The following is a 24,816-nucleotide window of genomic DNA, read 5'->3' on the forward strand; positions in this document are numbered from 1 at the left end:
TGCTTGTTGGTGATTATCACATCTATCATCATATATGTATAGTAAAGCTTTTGCACCTACTTGTGCTTTAGTTAATCCTGCTATTCCAATTAATATTGTTCCTATATGAATCTGACTAAAATGTGATTTTCTCAAATGAGTAACTGCTTCTTTACTAATTAGATTAAGTGTGACTTCTTTATCAATACAGCTAACTTCATGTTGACTGATGCTGCCTACAATTCTACTTACGTTTTCAAATAAACCTAATTGATACAAGTTATATTTATTTTTATGTGTTCTCTCAAAACCTCTTCGAATAAATTCTTGTGCTTCTTCTTCATTTGGATAAATATTTTCCGCTCTAACTACTTATTTTCCCTTTTTTTCCTAAAGAGTTCCATTTTCTATTATCAAAATGATTTAGCTTAGGACTTCTATTATTATTTGCACTTAAAGTTAAATTTTCTAATTTATCTAGCAAGGATGGTGGAAGTGATGAAGATGCGTTATGTAAAACTTGGTTTATTTCTGCTATTTGTTCTTCAACTTGATCTAATTTTTCAGCCAAACTTAAAACTAAACTTAAAACTAATTAAATAATCAAATTATTTTGCCTAATAGGAATATTACTACTGGATACTTGTGTTGAAAAATCTGTTAAACCTACTGGTTCTTTATCTAACTTACTAATTTCTTTCAAAACTTGGATATATTTTCTGCTAGTTCTAGAATCTGTCATTAAACCAATAATTTATCTATTTTGTTATTCAACTTATCTACTTATTCACTCAACTCCTTTTGTACTAATTGAATTTTTTGAACTTCTAATTTTAGTTGTTCAACTATTTCTAATGACCTAAATTCTACTTGCTTTGACTTACTATCTATAAGGTCAACAAGCTCTTTTATCTCTCTTTTGCTAGGAAACCCTTGAATATTTTTATTATTATCTTCTAACTGAGATGTAATTAATCTAAAATTTGTCTAATTATTTTTATGAATTTTTTTCTGAAAATGCTCTAACAACTGGTTTAACAAAAGATTATGCCTATTATTTTACAATTTTATATTTTTTGCTTGACTAATAATAAGATCTACAATACTATTGGCTTGTGGATTTTCTTCACTATGCAAAATATGATTGTGCTTTCTCAATGGAAAATAACAAACTAAATTATTTTGGTCTAAAGTTATTTTTCTTTTTTGAGGTTCTCTAATTTCAAAATTAAGATAATCTATCATAAACTACAGTCTACCTTTCTCTAGAGTTACTGCTAACTGGTTTCTTAAAAACTCTCTTTATTCTCTGAAGGTCTCTAAAACTTGATCTGTTGTTCTTTTTGCTTCTAAAACTTTATGCTGCACTTCTGTTTTATTATATTTACGAATAAATGAAAGATGTTCAAGATAGCCAAAATAAAACTTTTGTTTCTTCAAAGTACTGATAATTCTTTTGGATATATGTGCTAATCTTCTCTTTATGCTAGTTATAGTTGGATGTCTGGGACAATAAATACCTGGTAATTGTGGTTGACAGGGTCTACATGGACAATAATATCTGTTGTTCATACACAATAAACAAATATGATATCAGTTGTATCAATGACTTCTATCCTCAAGGTACTTTACTATTATAATTATATTATTAAAATGCTAAACTTGGCTCTGATACCAAAGTCACAACGCATGCTTGGTTAAATAGTCTGATGACCATTATAACTGATATGGATTTTACTATTCATGTGAACAGGCTTAAATCTCCTATTTTACTTGCAAGAATCACAAGGTTATTGTAGTATAAACGGATCTCGCAAGGTTGTCTCCACATGGATTATGAAATAATTCGAAACTAATCAGATTCCATTTAATTATTGTAAAGTAGAAGTTTAGGTGATTGATTTTATAACCTAATTAAAATAAAAACGAAATTAATGAATTAAAATAAACAATCTGCAATATTAGAGCTAGAGAGAAAAGAAAACAGTTTTGGGAGAATAAAATTAAGAAAGCACTAGGGTTCTACCATCACCTAGCAATCCTATGATTTTTTACCAATTACTTATGATCTACACATGCCACTTTGACGGTTAGATTTTCCTAATTCATATTCTACTTGGAACTTCCAACATAGAACATATATCTAACATGCAACCCATCCGGACGTTCGGATCAAATTTGAACATGAAAGACTCATTATGCTTTATGAAAATCCTTTGAAAAACCATGCAATCCTTAAGACGTGATATTCATCCTAAGTGAAATTACAATTATTAATCACAAGAAGCCAACGTCAATTTCAGGGAACCTTCCGACCAAAATCGTATCAAATTACTTTTCTAAAGATCCTAATGGTGATCAGGCATAAAGACAATTAGATAGTTTTTATCCCGGTGATTAACAATTCAAAGTATGCATGTAATCAATCATAAGCAATTAAATAAAAATCACATATTCATGCTAAGGCTCAAGGCTTCGCCCTAGCAAAAAGAATTAGTTACGCATATTCATGATTGAAATCATAGAAAATATTATTAAGAAAATGATTGAAAACACCTTCAAGTAGAAAATCTCCAAAACCCTAGCAATTCTCTCTGTCTCCAAAGTTGCATAAAATAAAGCGTAAAGAAATATGGTAGACGGCCAAGCAATATATCTGCTCAGCCTCCACACAAACCCTAGGAAACTAAAATTAATTCCAATAAAATAGGAAACATAACCCTAAATTAAAGGGAACTTTAACGAAAAGCTTCCGGTACTGTTCACTTTAACGAAAAACCACATTTTTACACTAAAAAGTCAATCCTGATACTATTCACTTTACCCTTTATTTTGTCCTTATCATTAAAACTCAAAGTTTTCAAGCCATTTTCATTAGTTTTCCTTAAATTAAATGGTAAAATTCGCCTAAAATCTGAACAGCCACGTTTTGGACTCATAAGCTGCTCTAAAACTGGCCCAATATAGCTGGATTTAATGTTTGGACTATTCTGAACACTTCTCCAGAAGGCCATGAACCCATCCGAGGTCATCTTGTACTCTAAAAATGCAATTTAAGCCCAAAAATGTCATTTTCCAACACTGCGCATCGCTCCTTTATTTTATCGCCAGAAAATAACCGCTTGGTGGAAAAATCCCAGATTTTGATACGATCAAGCTAAGTGAATCACGAACGTCCTCCAACTAGAATTACTCCAAAATTCATCCATTTGATCCTGGTTTGCTCCAAAGGAATTCGAAAGTCCTATATTGAAAATACAATTCAAAGTATCAAAATTCTTTCAGAATATTAATCAAAATATACTAAGATTAGGGTAAAATATATAATATAAAATCTACTCATCAATAACAACTAGACATAGAACCTTGCACATGGAACTCAACATGTTTCAGCATGACGGCCACTCACAGTACAAGTATAAGGCCTTAACAGCTGAACTCAGAGGTACGAAGAACTCAGAGGTACCCTGGTTAATGTCTAATTATTTATATGGCAAGCATTCAACTATAACAGAGTGGTCGAACAAAATATGATCGTCAGTTTAGCAAATTAATAATATAACCACAATAGTGTTTCTCTGATTTGGACTAGAAGTCTAATTAGACAAACACACTAAAAAAGGAAAAGAAAACTTACTTAAGACTTGGAGATTGCTTGAATATGTACACTTGAACTTTTATTGATATATAGAATATTTACAGAGATAGTTGTTTATAAGAAAGTGGTTACAAAGAAGTGTTTACAAGGATGCTATGAAGGCTATGAATGCTTGAGTGTATAAAGTGAGTATGATGTTTTCAGATGTTGAGAGAGGTGTGTTTTGTATGGGAGGAAAAACTCCCTTATATACAAAATCTAATTCTTCAAAGACAAAATAACATTTCATCTATTTACAATTTTTTGAATAATGACAGCACACTGTTTCTGAAAACTGTCAGCACTAGTTTTGAAAGCTGGCTATCTTGTCTTTGCTTGAATGTCATGTGAATTTATGTTGTCTTGGTTGCTGCAGTGTTTGCCACATTTTCTTTTGCATGTGAATCTGTATTGTCTTCGTTGTTGCATGTTTGCCACATATTCTTTTGCATGCAAATGTTTTCTGAAAATGTCAATCTTTTTTTTCTTCTTTTGGATGTATCCACATGAACTTTGCAGAAAGCTGACCCAATCTTGTACATATGTGTGAAGGGTAGGATTGGCATTTTTGAAAAAATATGTCCTGATGATTAAAAGTAAAGTTTTGAGGGTATTTTGGTTAGTTTTCCAATTATTTAATGGGAACACACACAGAGCATAAAAACCGCCGGATCCTTTTTGCTGGGGATCATGGAGATCCCGTGATCGTCACCGTTCATCGTACATCGTGTGGTAAGAAATTATTTCAAAATTTAAAATTTAAAATTAAATATAAATAGTACCTAACGAAAACTAACCGTAAGATATACGATGAACGATCACTGAATTCTTAGGATCCCCAAGAAAACAATCCGACAAGGATACTTTTCCCATAAAAACCCTAGATAAATTGTTTAGGGGACAAACAAAAGGGAATGGAACTGGATCTTCACTTTTTCCACTTAAAGCAGAGAGGGGAATGGATTTTATTTTTATTTTTATAAACATGAAAGTGCAAAATAATAATGGACACATATGTACTGTACAAGCCAACCTCAGATATCACCTACATATATAATTCAAATCTCTTATGATTTAGAGACTGCACTTAGGCCATCTCCAACCGAATGGTCTAGAGTGCCAAAGGGTCGAAAATAACCCGAAAACAGTCTCTAACCGAGAGATAGGCTAAAGGGCTCGTAGGCCCCACTAGACAAAAAATGGCCAAAGGGCCAACCGGGCGGCCCAAATGAGCCAGCCAGCCAGTCTCGGGCTAGGCCATAATTTCAACTCAATAATAACTAGCTAACGTCAGGGTGATGTTAGCTAGCCGTTATTTTTTTTTTTAATTCTATTTTTTCCCTATAACTTCCTAAGCCATTAAACAACATTAAATTAAATTAAGTAACATGAAACAACATTAAATAACATAAAAATTATACAACATAAAAAAATTTAATAACATGAAACTTAAACAACATTTTTAAAAACATTTAACAACATAAAACTTAAACGCATACTCCATGCTTCTTTTGGCCCAAAGATGTCCAACAAGATCCTGTTGTAGGTACTTATTTGTGGCACGAGAACGTATCATCCTATAGCCTCGTGTACTCATTTAAAGAAATACTACCAGTTCTTTGATTGAAAGGAAAATTAGGTCTATCATATGTTTTTGCACGAGCCCTTTTGACCTATTTGGATCTTCTTGGTCGTGATCAGACTCTCTATCAATATACCCATCTTGCTCATCATTCACAATCATGTTGTGTAATATGATGCAAGACATCATGATGGAGTCCAAATTTTCTCAACTCCACCCTCTTATCAGTTCCTTGATGATCTTCCACTGTGCTTGTAGAAGACCGAAAACTCTCTCAACATCTTTTTGGTATGCCTCTTGGTGTAAGGTAAAACACTTTTTGGCATCATTTTTAGGGTTTGGAATTACTTGGACAAGTGTCGCCCACTTTGGGTAGATGTCATCTGCCAAGTAATACCCCATATTGTACTGATGGTCATTGATGTAGTAGTTAAGTTCGGGTGATTAATCTTCCGTCAGGTTATTGAAGAGGGGTGAACGCCCAAGAAATGTAATGTCATTTCGGGATCCAGGGACTCCAAATAAAGCATGCGAGATCCATGTGTCATATGAGGCAACCGCCTTTAACACAATAGTTGGCTTTCTCAACCTTCCGCTAAAGCCTTCTTGTCATCTGGTGAGACAATTCTTCCAATTCCAATGCACTGTGTACACCGAGTTGGGGTTAGAGTAGTTGTTCATCAGATTGGCATGCGTCATCGCTCTTTTTCATGGTTCGTAAGAATGACCAGTAATAGAGCCATATCATTGAGGTTGTTCCTCAGTTGGCTGACACACCATGGCTACAGTCATGGTTGCCACATATTGTGTGTTGTGCCATGCTTCATCTTCTTCATCAGATTCCTCATCTTCTTATCTCATATGCACCAATTTTTCTTCCAATTCAGAATTGGATGAGGACCCCCAATTTGAATTCGAATAGGATCCAAAGTTGGAATTTATTGTAAACTTGAATTGAAAGAAATTGAATTCAAAGAGATTGAATTCAAAGGTGTGTGAATTATAGCCCAATATCCACCCTATTTATAGCCAAGAAAAATTCAAATCCAACGGCTAGCTGATGTCAGCTAGCCGTTGGATTTGAATTTGAATTTGAATTTTTTTCGACCAAAATTTTGAAAAATATATTAAAAAATGCTCAATTTTTTCTTATAAATTTAAGTTGTTGTAGTTTTTAAATTTAATTTGTAGTTTTTAAATTGAAGTTGTAGTTTATAAATATAAGTTGTAGTTTTTAAATTTAAATAATAAATTATGTTTGGCCCTATGACCCTCGGTTGGATAAGGTTTTTTGTGACAAGGCTAAAACGAGCCATATGACCCTCGGTTGGAGATGGTAAGAAATATGATCCTACACTGTTCATTAAAATATTAAAGGCCAAATGGCAGGTTAGAGATGGTTTTACTGGCTCCAGGTCTACCGTCAAGCACAAATTCTCCAAAAAAAAAAAAAAAATCAAAGAACTGCATACCATTGCTATCGTGATTGATCAGATCTGGAATAAAGAAATGAAAAAAATCAGAGTTCAGACCGTTTCGCTCCCAATTGTAGTGTGTGGGCTCCGACCCTCTTGGCTGACCGATCTCGTCGGTCTCTTTATTCAGCAACCCATCGTTGTCATCATCTTCTTCTTTAGCTTGATTTAATAGTTTTTCTGCGATGAGTTCAGTTTGCTCCTTGCTGGGTTTGTCTGTGCTGGGTTTGCGATTGTGAGACAAACAAGCACAGAAGCCGAATGCTTTCTCTGTGCTGGATTTGCCATTGTTCGATGAGAATAGACGCTCTAGATTAACCCGTTTGGTTTAACTTTTGGTTTTTATTTATTTTTTTAATTAGTTTTATTAAAACTTAACAGTGTTAGATGTGGGTGTAAAGTAAGAGACACGTGTCAAAAAATTAAACAAGAGACACAAACGGGACATGAAATTCAGGATAGAACTTCGTTATTGAACAGATCAGCAGCTGCTGCTTACGACTAATCACGACTGGACACGTGTAATCAAAACTTGGACACATGTCCAACCGTGATTGGTTGTAAGCAGTAGCGAAGTTCTATCCCGGATTTCATGTCCCGTTTGTGTCTCTTGTTTAATTTTTTGACACGTGTCTCTTACTTTACACCCACATCTAACATTGTTAAGTTTTAATAAAACTAATTAAAAATAAATAAAAACCAAAAGTTAAACCAAACGGGTTAATCTGGAGCGTCTATTATGATCGAATAATGGCACATCTAGCACAGAGAGAGCATTCGGCTTCTATGCTCGTTAGCCTTGCAATAGCAAACCCAACACAGATAAACCCACCAAGGAGCAAACTGAACTTATCGCAGAAAAAACTAGAAAATCAAGCTAAAGAAGATGACGACGATGGGTTACTGAATAAAGAGACAGGCGAGATTGGTCGTAAGCATCAACAGCTGTTGAGCTTTCAGCAGCCAAGTTTAGTTTGGCCAGCAGACCTTAAGCCGCACTTACCTAACAAGAGTCAAGTTCCTTCCCTTCTTTTTGCCACGAACGAGGAAAATGTGGGACGTGGGACCCCGTGGCCCTTTTAGTAATTAACTTAATTATTTTTACAAGCCCATTTATTATCCAGTACTACAATCGAGTGAGATTTTTTTTTCACTTGTAAGAGATTTAATTATAATTCTGACAAGTTTGATACTAATTTATTGCTCCACCTTTAATGTAAATATATTTTTGTATAAAAAAAACATGTATATGTTGCAGTTATATTTAGAATAGAAATGTGATTGTGTAAATCCTAAGGAATTTGGGAAAGTATCTTATATTCCTATTACGATTTAGATATTACCTATTAAATGTTGTAATCCTAAAGGGAAAGGTTTTACCATTCCTACTACTGTAAATAAAGGCACAATGGGGTGAATCAAACACCCCTCACAATTAAATCAATCTCTCTCCTCTCTAATAGTGGCCGGCCCCCTCTCTCTCTAAACCCTAGATCGTTCAATTAAATAGGCCTACAACACATTATCAGCACGCTCTTGCTAGAAGCTAAGGAATTGACGCATCGTTGAAGGAGGCTATTATCCACCACATTCAAAGGCTTATTCGTTTTCTGCTAATTAGGTATGCTTAAATTAAAAGAAAATATTTGAAACATCCACGAAGCATGAAAACATTCCCCATGATGCATGAACCCTTATATGTTTATATTTTCCTTTCGATATATATATTGTATATGTTCATATATTTGTCAATATATATATTTGTTTCATGCATCGCACAATTAAATTGTTATGTGGAATTTGGGAGTCAAAGCATAAAATTAAATTAGAAGCATATTAGGGTTTGTAGAACGCTAACAATTTCGAAAATTTTGGGAAATTGGACACCACCCTTGTAGCACAAACTGGGCAGTAGCCCTCTGGGCTTTGCTGCATTATTATGGACCTTAATAGCAGCCTTGCTGTGAGCAGAAGGACACCCTAGGCCTTCGGCCTGGTTGGGTTGTCACAGGCCCGTTGCTCCATTCATTAAGGAAGCTTACAACTTTCCTTTTTGGACCTTCACTCTGCACTCGACCCATGTCAACAAGCCTTGCTTGCTGGGTCCTTGTCCCACACGCACACGCTAGCCCACGAGCTGGGTTTTGTCCTCCCATACGCACGCTGCAATTTTTTTAGTTGTTGGGGTTTGTTTCCCTGGCTGCATCACCTGCAGCCAGCCCTAGCCTACGGCTGGGCTTCCCGAGCCCATTTTCTACCTCAACCCATGACCTCCACGCTAGCCTATATGGTTGGGCTTGGTCTCTATGGCATGCAACCACCATCCAATGACCTTTGGGCTGTGCCTTTTACTCTAGGCACCCAAACCATGCCCCTTACCCACGACACTAAGCCCAAATTATTTTGTGGCTATATTCTCGACCCAATGCTATTATTTTAGCATTCTAAATAATTTAACCCGTATGTTAATATTATTTTGCATCTACAATTGACCATGTATGACCTGATTTATTGAATTAATTAACAGTAATCTGCAGTTCATTAATCTGATAATGAATCCAAAATTATTGACATGAAGATCACTTTTGGACATTAACGATTCAATAATTTATTTTTATACTTTGAACCATCACATACTTTCATAGTAACGAAGCTCTCACACTTGAGTTCCCGAAGATAACTCAAATCCACTACACTTAGTTAGTATATTGCATTATGTGTGTTTCTTGCAGAAACCTCTCATTATGAACTAATTGTTCATCAAACTAAATTGAACCTGTAGTTTCAAATTTAGTGCCTTTGAAACCCGAAGTTTTCATTCAAAACATACCACATGAAACCTGTAGTTTTCACGCATAAATTAAACCAATACATGTCTAAAGAACCTATATGGTCTACGATATATGTCTATGGCTTACGATATATGTCTATGGCTTACCATATGACCAATCACGTTTTCTCCCTCCGTTTTAAGGACATGTCGAACTTGAACAAGCTCGATTTCTCCGCTCTAGAAGTCTCTTGAAGAAACTATCTGAAATGGGTTCAAGACGTGAAGCTCCATCTCACTGCAAAGGGTATTAAAGCCACCATCGAGACACTTATCGCCAACAAACTTGTTGATGAAGCTCAAAAGGCTACTGCAATGATCTTCATCCGAAGACACATTCATGATGCACTGCAGACTGAGTATCTCACTGAGGATGACCCACGCACCCTCTGGCTTGCTTTGGCCTACCGTTTTGATCACTAGAAAGATATATACTTGCCTGAAGCAAGACACGACTGGCAATATCTTTGTTTCCAGGACTTTATGTCCATGAATAAATATAACTTTGAAGTTTGTAGACTCCGTTCTCTTTTGAAATTCTGCAAAGTGGAACTAACCGAATCAGATTTCCTGGAGAAAACCTATTTGACCTTCCATGCTACCAATATTGTCCTGCAGTAACAATATAGGGCACATAAATTCACCAAGTTTTTTTATTTGATGAAGAATCATCAAGCTCAACCCATTGACTCGAACGCCGCGCCTGAAGTGCATATGACCTCTTCTAGCAGCCATAAACGATGAAAGAACCATCATGGTCGTGGCAATGGGCTGCAAGCCCAACCATGGACCCAAGGTCATCAGAGTACTGCACCTAAGGGAAGAATTGCGACCCAGTAACGTCCACCACTCGCCCCTAAGGTCCCAAACTTCAAGAACAAGGGCAAAGCTTCCGTTCAAGCTGCTTCTACTAAACTAGACATGTGTTATCGCTGTGGATCAAGGGATCATTGGTGACGCGTATGCCGAGCTTCCCCTGAGGCTATTGCCAAGTATCATTCCTGTCGTGAGTCTAACTTTGCACATGCAGATCATCTGGAAGATGCAACTACATCAATAGAGATATCATATTTCCAGGAGGCGTCAACACCTATGGATGAATAAATTAGACATGTATTTAGGGTATTTACCCCTAGTGGCCGAACCCACTAGGAGTGGCCAGCCCTACCCCCTATTTTGCTAGGTTTATGGTTTAATTTTGAACAATTTTCTCAGTATTTGGAATAATTTGTTTGGTTTTGGTTTGTTTTGAATTATGGATTGTTATTTGAATGGATATTATTTTCTTGAAATGCTTAATTGAATGAATGGACTTATATTTATACATGTGACCAATTCAATCAATTTATTTCTAGGTATGTCTAGTGGGGAAGTTAGTTGTCTGGCAGATAGTGCAACCACACACACCATCTTGCGTGAACACCACTATTTTAATAACTTCATACCCAAGAAAGCTTCTTTGACGACTCTCTTAAGCTTATCCAACCTGATTGAAGGATACAGAAAGGCACGTATCATGTTGTCTAATGGTACAATTCTGACCATTAAGAAGACACTCTATTCTCCACGTTCTGGAAGAACGTTGTTGAGTTTTAGAAACATTTGAGATAATTAATATCATCTTGAAACCACTGAAGATCATGGTTTTGAATTTCTTTGTATCACTTCGTATGAATATGGCTAGAAACATATTCACGAGAAGTTGGAACGCTTGCCGAGTAGGTTGTACATCACAACCATTCGCGGCATAGAAGCCCACAATGTGGCCAGCCCTATGCCTAAGTTCTCGGACACTTTGTTGCTTTGGCATGATTGTTTGGGACATCTTGGACATGACATGATGTGTTGTATCCTCAAATCTTCACAAATGCATAAGTTACATCCCTATGTTGGACTCCCACCATGCAAAACATGTTCTTTAGGGAAGTTGAATACTTAACCCTCATATACAAAGATTCTTCACGACCCCCCTAAATTTCTTCGAATGATTCAAGAGGACATTTATGGACCTATCCAACCAACCTGCGGACCATTTAAATAATTTATAGTGTTGGTTGATGCATCGACAAGATGGTCACATGTTTGCTTATTGGCCACACGCAACGCCACGTTTGCTAAACTCCTAGCTTAAATCATTAAGCTAAGGGTTCACCACCCTAATTATCCGATTAAGTCGATTCAACTAGATAATGCTGGAGAGTTTACGTCACAGACTTTTGACGATTATTTCATGTCAGTAGGGATAAATTTGGAACATCATGTACCCTATGTTCACACCCAAAACGGCCTGGTAGAAGCTTTCATAAAGCGCATTCAATTGATAGCTCAGACTTTGGTTATGCGAACCAAACTGTCGGTATCTGCCTGGGGCCATGCAATATTGCACGCTGCTATGTTGGTTCGCCTGAGGCCCATTGCTACCCAACCACATTCACCGTTACAGTTGGTCACTGGATACGAGCCTGACGTCTCACATTTACGGGTGTTTGGGTGCGCCATTTATGTGCCAATAGCGCCGCGTACCAAAATGGGTCCTCAGAGAAAAATGGGAATTTATGTTGTTATAATTCACCATCAATTGTTCATTACTTAGAACCCTTGATAGGAGATCTCTTTACCGCATGTTTTACGGATTTTCACTTTGATGAGACAGTCTTCCCGTCGTTAGGGGGAGATAAGCATGATAATGTTCCCGTAGAACGTCGTGAATTGTCGTGGTATGCTCCCACTATGTCTCATTTAGATCCCCGCATTGCCCAGTCTGAAACTGAGGTACGTCGACTTATAGATCTTCACAGCATTGCTCAAAGCATGCTGGATGCTTTTAATGATCTAGCAAAGGTGACAAGATCACATATAAATGTTGCAAACACACCTGCAAGGATATATGTACCCCGTTTATGTCAACAACCCACTTGGGAACGCTGGACCGTCCCTAAAGGTGAGGAGGCTATACCCTCCACGCGGCAAGGTACATTGGCGGCTAGCTAATCATCTGCTCCGACCCTGAAACGTGGCAAACCCCTTGGTTTAAAAGATTCACAACCCCAGAAGAGGAAAATGGCACCAATTAGTGACCCTAGTTTGAATCCGTTCCAACGTATGAGGTTATTCTAGATTACAGTGATGCTTCAGATGAAAAATGCCGGTCTCCCGAGAATCACGAGATTTCGGTCCACTACACAGTATTGGATGAGGTTTGGAATAGGAATGAGATGATCTTCGACGATGCATTCTCATACTCAGTATCTACTGACATCATGCTTAGTGATGACATTGAACCACGTTCCGTCAATGAATGCCGACGTAGAACCGATTGGTCAAACTGGAAATAAGGAATCCAGGTCGAACTCGATTCGCTCGCGAAACATAAAGTATTTGGACCTATCGTTCCTACACCACCACGCGTGAAGCCCGTTGGCTACAAGTGGGTTTTCGTGAGGAAACGTAATGAGAAGAATGTAATAGTGCGATACAAAGCACGCCTCGTAGCGTAAGGCTTCTCTCAGCACCCAGAGATTGATTACGAGGAGACGTATTCCCCCGTAATGGATGTTATAACATTCTGCTACCTAATCAGTTTGGTAGTTTCTGAAAAACTGAATATGCAGCTTATGGACGTGGTAACCATGTATCTCTATGGGGATCCAGATACGGAAATTTATATGAATGTTCCAGAAGGACTTCAATTGACTAGCTCAAATAGTTCTAGACCATGGAACACTCTCTCAATTAGGTTGAGGGGGTCACTCTACGGATTAAAACAATCCAGGTGGATGTGGTATAACCGTCTGAGTGAATATTTGACAAGTCAAGGTTATGTAAACAACGAACTATGCCCATGCATGTTCATAAAGAAGTCACATTCCGGATTTGCAATCGTTACAGTTTATGTCGATGACATGAACCTCATTGGGACTCCCGCAGAGCTTAAGGAAATTGCTACACACTTGAAATCGGAATTTGAGATGAAGGATCTTGGGAGGTATAATTATGATATTCTAGTTCTTCAACGTATTCTCTAAATATACTCAGAATTATTCTCGGCCAAAACTCTATCACCACCGAGTCTCACCGTTTTCGATTATGAATCTGAACCTGAATTAATTATGTGATTGATTCAACTTTTATCCGAAAACCAATCTTGATCTTTAATATTTCTCTCATCCAACAACTTAGAGTATAAGCTGAGTACGTGCAAAATCGGTCCAAACATAACCTTGTGATTTATGGAGGATTTATGTCGGCAGCCTATATATATCGTTGGCAATGACAAGTAACATGTGAAATGGCAAACCGAGGAGGAAGAAGTATGTGCAGACCAAGGCCATTCCCATGACAGTTGGGACACGTGTTGCAAGACCCGAACGATATAATAAAAAACAAACAATAAAAATAAGTTAGAAAAAGAAAGATTTATAAAATAATTATGTGAAAATGAATTAAAATACCATAATAATTGAGGCAGCTGGTAGAGGAGATAGAGATCTTGAAAACGAGGTGTGAAGATTTATGGAGAGAGGATTGGTGACATTTGGAATCCTACTCGACTCCACATATACAGAAAGTGCAGAGCTTTTTACATGGAAAAGCAACATCTCTTAACAATAGGTTGAACAATCTTTTGGGGTTTGAGAGTTGGTTGGAATCAAATCTTTGTAGGTATCATCATCCATGTTGTGCTTAGTTGGACTAATAGCAATCTGCCAACTTGTCATGTTAATTTTCAAGTTAATTTTGTTGTTTTGGCCAAGTACTATAGTCTAATAATATTTATCTTCACTGGTAAACGGGTGATCTTATGTTTAACGCCGATAGATGATGAGTTCAAACCAAATCATTGATGTTGACTCATTATGTGGCTTAGCTAAATCTCTCATCACTTATTGTAAATATATCATTGTGTTACAAAGGTCAAACATACCAATTTACATTTTCTTCTATTTATTTATTTCTTTTTCGATCCGCTTTCAAAAGAATTACATGTGAGAGAATAAGAGGTACTTTTCGACAACGCATAAACTACAAAAGTTGATAATTATGTTCGATGTGACTACAAATTGGCTCGATATAACTTGAGTTCTGAATAGGGGTGGGCGCGGTGTGGTTTGGTGCGATTTCGAGTGAAACCACAACCGAAATCGAAACTTTTTGCGGTGCGGTGCGGTGCGGTTTTGAAGCCAAAACCGAAATGAAACCAAACCGTTTGGTTCGGTTCGGTGCGGTTTCAAACGGTTTCGGTGCGGTTTCAAACGGTTTCAAGCGGTTTCAAACTTAAATACAATCCCCCAAAACATGCACCCACTCTCTGCGACCAAACCCCTCTCCTCTTTCCCCAAAATCCCAAAATCACGCCCCCAAATCTCTGCGTCCAATATGAACAAATCAAAACACCAGTAAACCGAAAGTGAGAACCAATAGCAGAAATGTTCTAATCATGCAGTCTAAGCCACTCAGAGTTCGCCATCACCATTCTTTAACGCAAAATCTCATTGAAAATGTATGTAAACGAAAAGAACACCATTTTCAGCTACAACCCTACAAATGCAAACACATAAATGGCTTTGCTGCAGAATTTCAGCTGAAACTAACAGAGGCTGGGCAAATATAAACAAACAAATCCAATCTTTCAACCGAATAATCGAAAGAAAAAAGGTATACCTGGTTGGTTTTCCTACTAACAGGGTGATTAAACTTGCAATTGGATCCAAACTTGCAAGACCCGGTCTTTAGATAATACGAACAGTCTTCAGCTTCTGGCCTCACCGGGTACTGATACCTTCTGTTACTTTCCTGAGTTTCCTCTGCCTTCTTCTCCTCCACCTCACCTCCATCCTCCTCCCACCCCTGATTTCCTCCCCATCCTTCTCCGCCTCCTCCGTCGCTCTGATAACTCTACTCACTCTGCCTCTCATTTTCCTCTCTATTTAAAATCTCAACCTCTCTCTCACCGGAACTCTTCTCTTCTTCTTCCTCTCCCTCCCCGCCCTCCTCCTCCTTCAAATCCAGCGTCTGCAACTCACCAGCTTCGTCCTCCTCCTCCTTCAAATCCAGCTTTTGCAACTCACCAACTCCGTCCTCCTCCACCTTCTCTGTCGAATCCAGCTTCTGCAACTCATCGGGTTCTCCATCCCCCTCCTCCACCGGCTCTTTCAAATCCAGTTTCTGAAGCTCATCGAGGACCGCATGATCTAGATCAGACGGTGTGGGATCAGGATCCGGGGAGGAAGGCAGAGACCCCTGGTTGGAATGAGCGTGGTTGGTGCTGGGGGTTTCGGGATTTGGGGGAACAACAGAGGTTGCTTCAGAGAGTGCCATTCTCCCTCCACATTTCAAAACCCTAACTTTTTCAGATATGAAAATGAACTGAGTCTATCTTTGACCGAGAGGGAGAGAAAAATGGAGTTGGCAGAAGCAGTCGCTCGCAGGCAGGCAGGCAGAAGCAGATGCAAGCAGGCAGTCAGGTGACCAGGTCGCAAAGGCAGATGCGAAGATGCAAGGAGGCGGCGCAGAAGCAGTCACTGAAAGTGCAAACCCACTCGGTGCAAACCCAGAACCGCAAAACCAAATGTATAAGTATAACCTAGTTGAATGAACTATATAAAAAAAAAAGTGCGGTTTCGGTTTCGTCGGTTTCGGTGTGGTTTTGAAAACCCAAAACCGAAACCAAACCGTTTTGTGTGTCGCGGTTCGGTTTTGAAACCGAAACCGTTTCAAAACCGCAAAACCAAACCGTTTGGTGCGGTTTGATTCGATTCGTGTTTCGGTTTTCGGTTTCAAGTGCCCACCCCTAGTTCTGAACATATTTAGGTCAAACTAGAAGGGTAGAGAAGGCTAGAAAGGTGTTGGTACATGAAGAGAATGTAATAGAGCAAGTTCTAGGGTTGATTATGTTTCAACAATATGTTTTATATGTTTTACTCGTCACAAATTCTGGATTTGGATCTCATCCGAATCCAAATTGTGGGGATTCCATGGATCCTCACATCTTAATCACTCATCGTACATCGTGCAGTTAAAAATCATTTGAAATTTTTTATTTAAAATTAAACATAAATAGTACTTGACAAAAATTAGCCACACGATGTATGATAAATGGTTAGGATGTGAAAATTCCTATGATCCTCACAAAGTAGATCTAGAGAGAATCCTCTTCCATAAATTCTAGCATCAAATCATGAAGATGTGCATATACGAACCAGGATTCTCTCCTGAGCATTCCCCTAGGGATCCTAGGGGTCCCGCAATCTTATCCGTTCATTTTATATCGTGCGGTCAGTTTTCGTTAGGTACTATTCATATTTGAATTTTAAAATTTAAATTTTAAATGATTTCTGACCGCACGATACACGATGAACGGACATGATTGCGGGATCCCTAGGATCCCTAGGGAATGCTCAGGAGAGAATCCTGGTTCGTGCATATACTATCTAGTGTGGACCCCAAGGAATAAGTAATTAGAGGAATGGTTGATTTGGTATTGTTGTGCTTTGAAAAAAAAATTGTTTCTGCTATGCTATGAGAATAAGTAGCTGTGAAATAAAGCAGCTGAATGTTTGGTAAACTTTTTTGTAAAAGTGATTTTGGAAAAGAAAAAAAACAATATTATAATGTTTGATAAACTTTTATGTAAACAGTTGTGATTGTGTGAAATGACAAAAAAAGGTATAATATTAGATGTGCTGTTAATTTAATTTTCTTAACAAATAAAGGATAGGAAATATAATACAATAATTATCTAATATAACTTATTTTATTTATTTATAATTTTTTATTTTAATCTCTCTTTAGAATTCTAGAAGCATTCAGACTCTCTGATTCTAATCTAACATATCATCTCCATCATTTTCACTGTTTGATTCTCATGCAACCTATCCTCCCTCAATTTCTCCATCCTCACTTCCATTTTCTCCATCACCACCTCCACAATCGCCACCCAGTCGCCGCCCCAATTACTACGACCAAAAGCGCTCCCTTCGTCTTCTACTTATTCGAGAGAGAGACTACAACAGCCGGAGCAGCCTCAGCCACCCCTGTTTAGGGATCGTAGGCACTCCCTGCCGCAAATGTCTCCACCACCTCCGTTCAAGCAGTATAGAAGGGAAGATTGAGGGTATGATGGCAACAGAGGGACTCCCAAAAGAGGATTTGGACTCGAGGATAAGAGGTGAATTGAATTTTGTTTATGATTTTTGTTTATGAGTTGTGCTTCTATTTTATGGTTTTTTTTTTTTCTGAGAGAATACACCATCATCACCTCCATCTGGATCCGATCTGATCATCTCTCTCATCTATTCTGACTTATTCTCACTCAGATTCTGGGTTGAAGAGGGAAGATTGCAAGCAGGAATCTTTTTCTCGCTCAGATTCTGGACTGGTTCTTACTCGGATTCTTGGTTGATTCTCACTCGGATTCTGGGATTTGATCCAATCGACAAATTTTCAAAAATGGTTTCTCAAAAAGATTGAATCTTTTTCTTATTTGTGTATTTGGAGGATTTGGAGGGAGAATATGAATGAATGTTTGTGCAGTGGTGGTGGTCAGTGTTGAGTGGGAGTGGGCGAGACGGCTGCGGTCCTACTTTGATGCGAGGGGTGAACGAGTGTGAGAGATTCCAGTTTGAGTATTAAGGACAAGGCCTATCATTTTGTAAAAATGATGAGGGTGTTATTGGACTTTAGAAAGTTTCATTAACGATGCATTATAGCTCCCTGTACTTTGAAAAAAAACCAATTTTCCAAAGCAGCATTTAGCTGCTTAGACTTTTCTGATGATTTCAGCTCTCAATCACCATAGCTTCCAAAATAATCCCCATTTTTTTGAGTTTACCAAACACCTTCAACATAAAAACTTAAAAAAATAAGTACCTTTTTTTAAGCATCTCAATGCCAAACCAGGGCGAAAAATGGCTGAATCTCCTTGGACCCATGTTACCAAAAATTAAAATAAAATAAAAAAATAGGGTTTTTACAAAATGATCTTTAAGATTTGTATAACTCCTCATTTTAGTTCATGAGATTTAAAATCGATAGAATTGGTCCCTAAGTTTGTCCACCATCAATAATTTTTGTCATTCCGTGAAAAAATCTCCATTAAATAAGGATAAAATGGCAATAATACTCTCAATTTTTTGCAAATCATTTTGGCCTATTGTTTATTAAATTGAGGGTAGTTTTGTTAGTTTAATCTTTATTTAACATAACTCTTCACGAAAGGATCAAAACGATTGATGATGGACAATCTCAAGGCCCACTTGTATTAATTTCAAATTCCAAAGATCAAAATAAACAGTTATCTAAATCTCAGAGATTATTTTAGCTAAAAAGCCTAAAAAAAATAAAAGAAGGAAGCAGCGGCCGAATTGAACGAACAATTTTCACTTCTATCAGAGTTTGGGCTGGATCGTCACTACATGTTTGTGATGGGCCAACTTACTTGAATTGGGCTTCTTCACGCCAAAACCCATAAGCTATTGACCAACAGCGTTGGCTTAATTTTATACTATGTTGACTGCTACCTTGATGATATTTGATGATCAAATGCTAATATTTATCCTTACACAAGTCAATATTTTTATGTTATTCCTAATTATACTTGTAATAAAGTCATTTTCTTTTTATCCGTAACACCGACGTTTAAACTAAGCATATATTAAAGCCTTTATTTTGTCACAATGTCACAAGACAAAATCTCAAATCTCTCCAAGTCACCTATAAAACAACAATGCCAATTTAACATGCCCAAATCCTCCTCTCCATCAGCCACCATCTTTATCTCTAATCTCTCCACCATGGCCGACGGAGAACCGCACCACGGATACCAACTCACCCCCGAACTCATCGGCCTACTTGGCGTTGCAGCCGGAGCCATAATTGTCACGACGTACCAACTCCTTGTCATCCACTTTTGTTGCCGCCAAATGCGCGAAGAAAACAACATACAACATGAACAACGTCGTCAATGGCATGACGTCAACCGAAACTTCAGATCAACATCGGCACGCAGCGTTAATTCGCCCTCCTACGATAAGCTGATCCCGGTTCTGAAGTACACCAAGGAATGCAGTGAAGGAACCTGCGCCGTTTGTTTGTGTGAATTTACTGACGGCGAGGAAATCCGTGTGCTGCCGGAATGTGCACACTTGTTTCATGTGGGGTGCATTGACATGTGGCTCAGCTCACACTCTAACTGCCGGAATGTGCACACTTGTTTCATGTGGGGTGCATTGACATGTGGCTCAGCTCACACTCTAACTGCCCACTTTGTCGAACTGATATTATTGCTAAACGAGCACCGCAACACGTTGTTCCTCCTCCGCAAGATGTTGAGGCTCCTCCTCCGCAGAATGCTTTGCCTGCACCACATGTTGTGATACTGATGCCAAGTGTTGGAGTATGAGTTGTTTTGTGGAGTCATGGATTGATGGCTTTTATTTTGAGTTTTTTAAGCCACTTTTGTTGAAGGAGTGTGTGCAATTAGAATGAACTCAAATTAGTGGAGGTTTCATGTAAGGGTTGCGATTTTGACGCTCCAATTTGTCTTCTGACACTGTGACTTGAGTAACTATACACTCGTGATGAGAGTGACAAAACCTCAAACGAAAGTGGAGCTTTCATTCATATGTAACTGTAACTATAATCTAAACTGCTTTTGAATTACTGGATGCATATGTGCCCTTATTGCGAGGGACTATAGGATTGGAATAATAGTCATCTCAGCTCGTTTGGCAACTGGGACGAAGCAGATTGAAACTAAGTCCAATCTGAATGAAGTCTCACCTTTTATGTAGAAAAAAATTTCTAGAATCTGCTAGTCGAACCATATAAAGGGTCATTTATGGTACCGCTTGGTACACAGATGGGACAAAACGAGACAGAACGGGACGGAACGGAGGTTTCATGCTACATTTGGTGTATGCTAGGCCGGAATGGAATGAAGGATTAAATAACCATTGTACCCATCCACTCTAACGAGTTTGACCTTACTTGAGCCACCGCCGACGAGTTCAACGTCATCCCTCACATCTTCCACCTAATCCTCGCCGTCCCATCCCTCAAGCGATGGCGTCGGCCACCGCCTGCGAATGGGTGGTCTTGAGGTTTTCACGGCGGAGGGCGACGGTCTCATTCTGGGACTAGTAGGGAGGTGGGAGGTGATGGAACGAAGGTGGGGTTGGGTTCGGATGGGTTTACTATGATTGGGTTAGCCTGGGTTGCTGGGTTTATGGTAGAGGAGGAGGAGGAGGCTACAAGAAGGGGGTAGAAGAGAGGGAGGCTACGGGAGAGAGAGGGTAGATAGTGAAATTAATGAAAAAGAGGAGGGGTATTATTGTCCAAAAAGTTTAATTTTGTGTTCCATGGGTTGGAACAAGTTATTCCAGGGGGGAGGGTGACACATAAGATTGACTAAAATCCGTTCCACGGGACAGCACGTCCCAGGCAAATTGGCGCACCAAACGTGAAATTGTATAAACGTTGGAATTGTCCATTGCGATATTCTACCTTTTTCTGCCGTCCCTATCCGTAGTCTCACGGTCTCACCCAGTTCTCTCTAAAGGTAGCCGGTTGATGAAAGTTTTTTTGGCCGGTTGATGAAAGTTTTTTCTTTCATGTACAACATGTCTTACCCTTAAACAAGTAAATATATCGTTCCATTTAAAAGAAACAAATCAATCCAACCTGCCAAACTTGCACACCAACAGCCAATTACCAATTGTTCGATAGCTAGTCAACTTCGAATCATATTGCAAAAGGTGGCTAGGGCCCAGATAGGAAATCATGTTTTAGAGTCATTAGGGTGGGAAATCCCAAAATTAAGCCTCATAGCTTCAACTATTCATCTATACGTATGATATTGTTGAACTTTTGTACTTCATTGATTTTTTATGCTAATAATTTTGGAATTAGTTTTTGTATAGTCTATCTTGTTTTATTTTTACGAACATTTTGATGTAACAAAATTCAAATTCCAAAAAAAATTTGCTGAGATATTTTTGAGTCAGATTGGTATTACAGAGTTTTGGTGTTGGATTTTTTTTGGATTAATTAATAATATTATTTTGACCGTATATTTAAATTTAAGCCGTTGGATTTTTTTATCGTTAAAATTGATTAAACTAGATGTGAGTTGTTGGGTTTAAAAAAATTAATCGTTGAAAAAAAAAATTGACCGTTGGATTGCAATGGTAAAAAAATATGCTCCACACAACAAAAACGCATTGGAGTGGAGTGTAGCTAGGTGCTTTGCAGTGGATCATAATGAAAAAAGTTGAGATTTCATTATAAAACTAATTAGCAATATGATGAGTAGCCTAACCTCTTAGACCATCTCCAACCCTAAGGGATAAAGCTTAAAAATTTAAGCCATAAAATTTTAAGCCATAACTCAGAAACAATTTATCTCCACCAACTCTTATTGTTTAAAATTTTAGTTCGAGATTATTAAATAATGATTTTAGCCTAATTTTTTTTAATGAAATTTGTGTAGATTATCCTTTGTTGCAGTTTTATTAGATTAGAGATGTGATTGTGTAAATCCTAGTGTATCTAAGGATATCTTGGAATATTCCCTAAGGGTTAGATAAAAATTTTAGAGGAACCCCCTGTTTGTAGCTGTTGGATAAAAATTAAACCTTCCGATAGGCCAGGTCAGGAGAATCCTCTCCATTTGCTCAGGAGAGGATCCTGATCCATTTTAGCCCATTGGTTGGAGGAATTGGGGGGAGAGGGCTTTAAAGCTTATATTTTAAGTTTTATCTCATGGGTTAGAGATGATCTTATAAACCTATCCAAGGTTCCTCATTTCATTAATATGTGACTCATTCTCAACACATAACGCAGGAAAGTGCACCAGCCTTTGGATTCCAACGGTGCACCAATCCCAGTCGTAGAAATGTTGCTTGTTGTGCACTCGCCCATATACAATCTCTCCACGCTTCCGCGTCTGACGCACAGGGCCTGCTTTTGTCTTGTCTTCACGTGCAGCTGTTGCAAGCTGTGGCCTTCGGCCCACTTGTTTCCCTTGTCCATCCGGGGAAAGGGGCAGCAAAACCAAATTCCCACCCCAAACCCAAGATCTCTTTTTTCTTTTTTTCTTTTTTTTTTTTTTTTTTTTCACCATCAAAGTACGTCCTTGGAGATATTTTGGGACCCAAAATTCAGGGGTTTTTTTTTTTTCGCCCTCCCTTGAAGACAACCTTACATAGTTAGCAATACAACTAGGTCATACTTAGTGGAGCTCTTGTCCATATTTTCCTGGGCTGGTTTAAACCAGTTTGTTCTACGGAGTAGGATTCTCTCCCGTTCTATTACATTTCTCTTTCCTCAATTCATCTCATTTTTTTTTGTTTTCTTTTTCTTTATATAAAAAGCTTAAAATAAGATGTGGACGTAACTTCATCGTAACCGTTTAAATAAGAGGGAAGAAAATGAGAGAGAATAAAAAGAAAGAGACCACTCAAGACCCAAGTACATACAAGATCCCTTATTAATGGGGCCAAGACAACGCTCCAAATTATTGAATATCTACCTTTTTTTTTTTCAGTCTGGCTGTAATTCCACTTCGAATGATACTAATTTAGTCATAGTAGCACCTATAATGGTTATAGGAATTGTGGTTGGCATTATGAAATAATGATTATGTACTTCTTTTTATATACACGTATCACTTTATCAAAATCGTTTATAGCTAAAATAGTGATAATGCATACCTCAGTTTTATATTTTATGAAAGAAAAATTGAAACGAGACGTTCATGACTACAATTTTGAATTGCCAATAATGAATAACACGTAAATTAATAATAACATCATGATACATAACACATAACCAGTAAATCAATAATAATAACATGAATATGTACATATTAAAAAATAATATCACATCGAAAATGTAACGTAATAATATGTAACTTAAATGTCTGAACTTCATATCTGACCTTAAAATTGTTTAAAATGTACACTATCTAATAGGCGGCTGTTACGTGTAATAATTGGGTAAAAAATACGCATCCATCATGAAATTAGTCGAAACTTGTCCTCAAACCCCACACATATTCCCATCAATAGTTGCTCTTCACAAACCCAAAGAAAACTCCACCACAGAACAACACACAGACACGCTGCTTTTTTCCAACTCCACCAAACTCCCAAACCTCACACTCTCTCTCTCTCTCTCTCTTATCATGGACAGCCCTCCTACCGTTACCGTTCTGAACAAACCACCGCCACCTTTCCCAGCACCGCCGCGAAGCGTCGACTTCTCTGCCCTCGAATTCATCCTTGGCCTCATCGCCGTCATCACCATCCCCGCTCTCGTCTACGCCTTCTTCTTCGCCATCAAGTGCCCTTCCAACCCTTTCCGCCGGCGACCCCGCCGGACCTCCGCCACCGTCCCCAGCCCCACCCAACACGAACCCAACACCGAAAACAAAAACGACGTCATTTCGGAGCTCAAATACCAGAAGGAAACTCACTTGAAGGAAATCGGAACCGAGTGCCCTGTTTGCTTGTCTCTGTTCGCCGACGGCGAAGAGGTCCGGCAGCTCTGCGTCTGCAAACACTCTTTCCACGCTCTGTGCATAAACATGTGGCTTAAGGAACACTCCAACTGCCCCATTTGTCGAGCTTCGGTCGCCGTTGATCGGAGTAGTAGTAATAATCGGACGGCGGGTGCTGCAGCTAGAGGTAGTGATGATCTGCAACAAGGTTTGCGTGATGCTTCCGCCATGGTTTGAATATCAATTGTTTCTGGGTTTTGGTGGCTTAATTCTTTCGCTCTTTTTCTCTTAAGTTATTTCAAAAACTCGCCGACAAAAGTTGTAAACTTGCAGCTGGTATTTTATTAGCTTTTAGTGATGAGAATTAGGGTTTAAGAGAAATGTAGAAACCAGTAGTTAATATATGATTTCTATAATTTGAAGACCCTTTGAAGTTTGAACTTTCATATTTTTCTGGGTAGCTGGAGGATATACATAATACTTGGGGGTTAAAGTTTGAGACTTGAAACTCATACTGTTTGAGCTGGATTACAGACCAGATGATTTTTATTTGAAATTTCAATTACTAGTTGGTCTTGTTCTTGTAAATTACAGTCTGGCGCACGCAAATATAATTTATTAAAATCATTGAAACAAAATTTATGCACGTATATAAAACTATGATTTCTTTTTGAGATGAATGGCTTCTTATCTCAGCATGAACAAAGAATTAAAAATTAAATTAAACTTTTTCTTATTGATGGAGAAGATTGTACTACTGTTTTGAAGTTCTTTACTTATATTTTGTTTTTTATATATAAAAAAAAAAAAGTATAA

At 38.1% G+C, this 24,816-nt stretch overlaps 2 protein-coding genes across 2 annotated transcripts; both read left to right on the plus strand.

Annotated features, from left to right (window-relative positions):
• Nucleotides 1–19,240: 19,240 nt before the first annotated feature.
• LOC126592241 (RING-H2 finger protein ATL51-like) lies at nucleotides 19,241–19,876 on the plus strand. The gene has a single exon (XM_050257963.1). It carries the CDS (start codon nucleotides 19,241–19,243, stop codon nucleotides 19,874–19,876), a length of 636 nt encoding a protein of 211 aa, XP_050113920.1.
• Nucleotides 19,877–23,551: 3,675 nt separating this feature from the next.
• LOC126591906 (RING-H2 finger protein ATL33-like) lies at nucleotides 23,552–24,571 on the plus strand. The gene has a single exon (XM_050257617.1). It carries the CDS (start codon nucleotides 23,686–23,688, stop codon nucleotides 24,235–24,237), a length of 552 nt encoding a protein of 183 aa, XP_050113574.1. The 5' UTR covers nucleotides 23,552–23,685; the 3' UTR covers nucleotides 24,238–24,571.
• Nucleotides 24,572–24,816: the final 245 nt, after the last annotated feature.

This window comes from Malus sylvestris, chromosome 12 (assembly GCF_916048215.2).
Source record: "Malus sylvestris chromosome 12, drMalSylv7.2, whole genome shotgun sequence".
Lineage (NCBI taxonomy): Eukaryota > Viridiplantae > Streptophyta > Magnoliopsida > Rosales > Rosaceae > Malus > Malus sylvestris.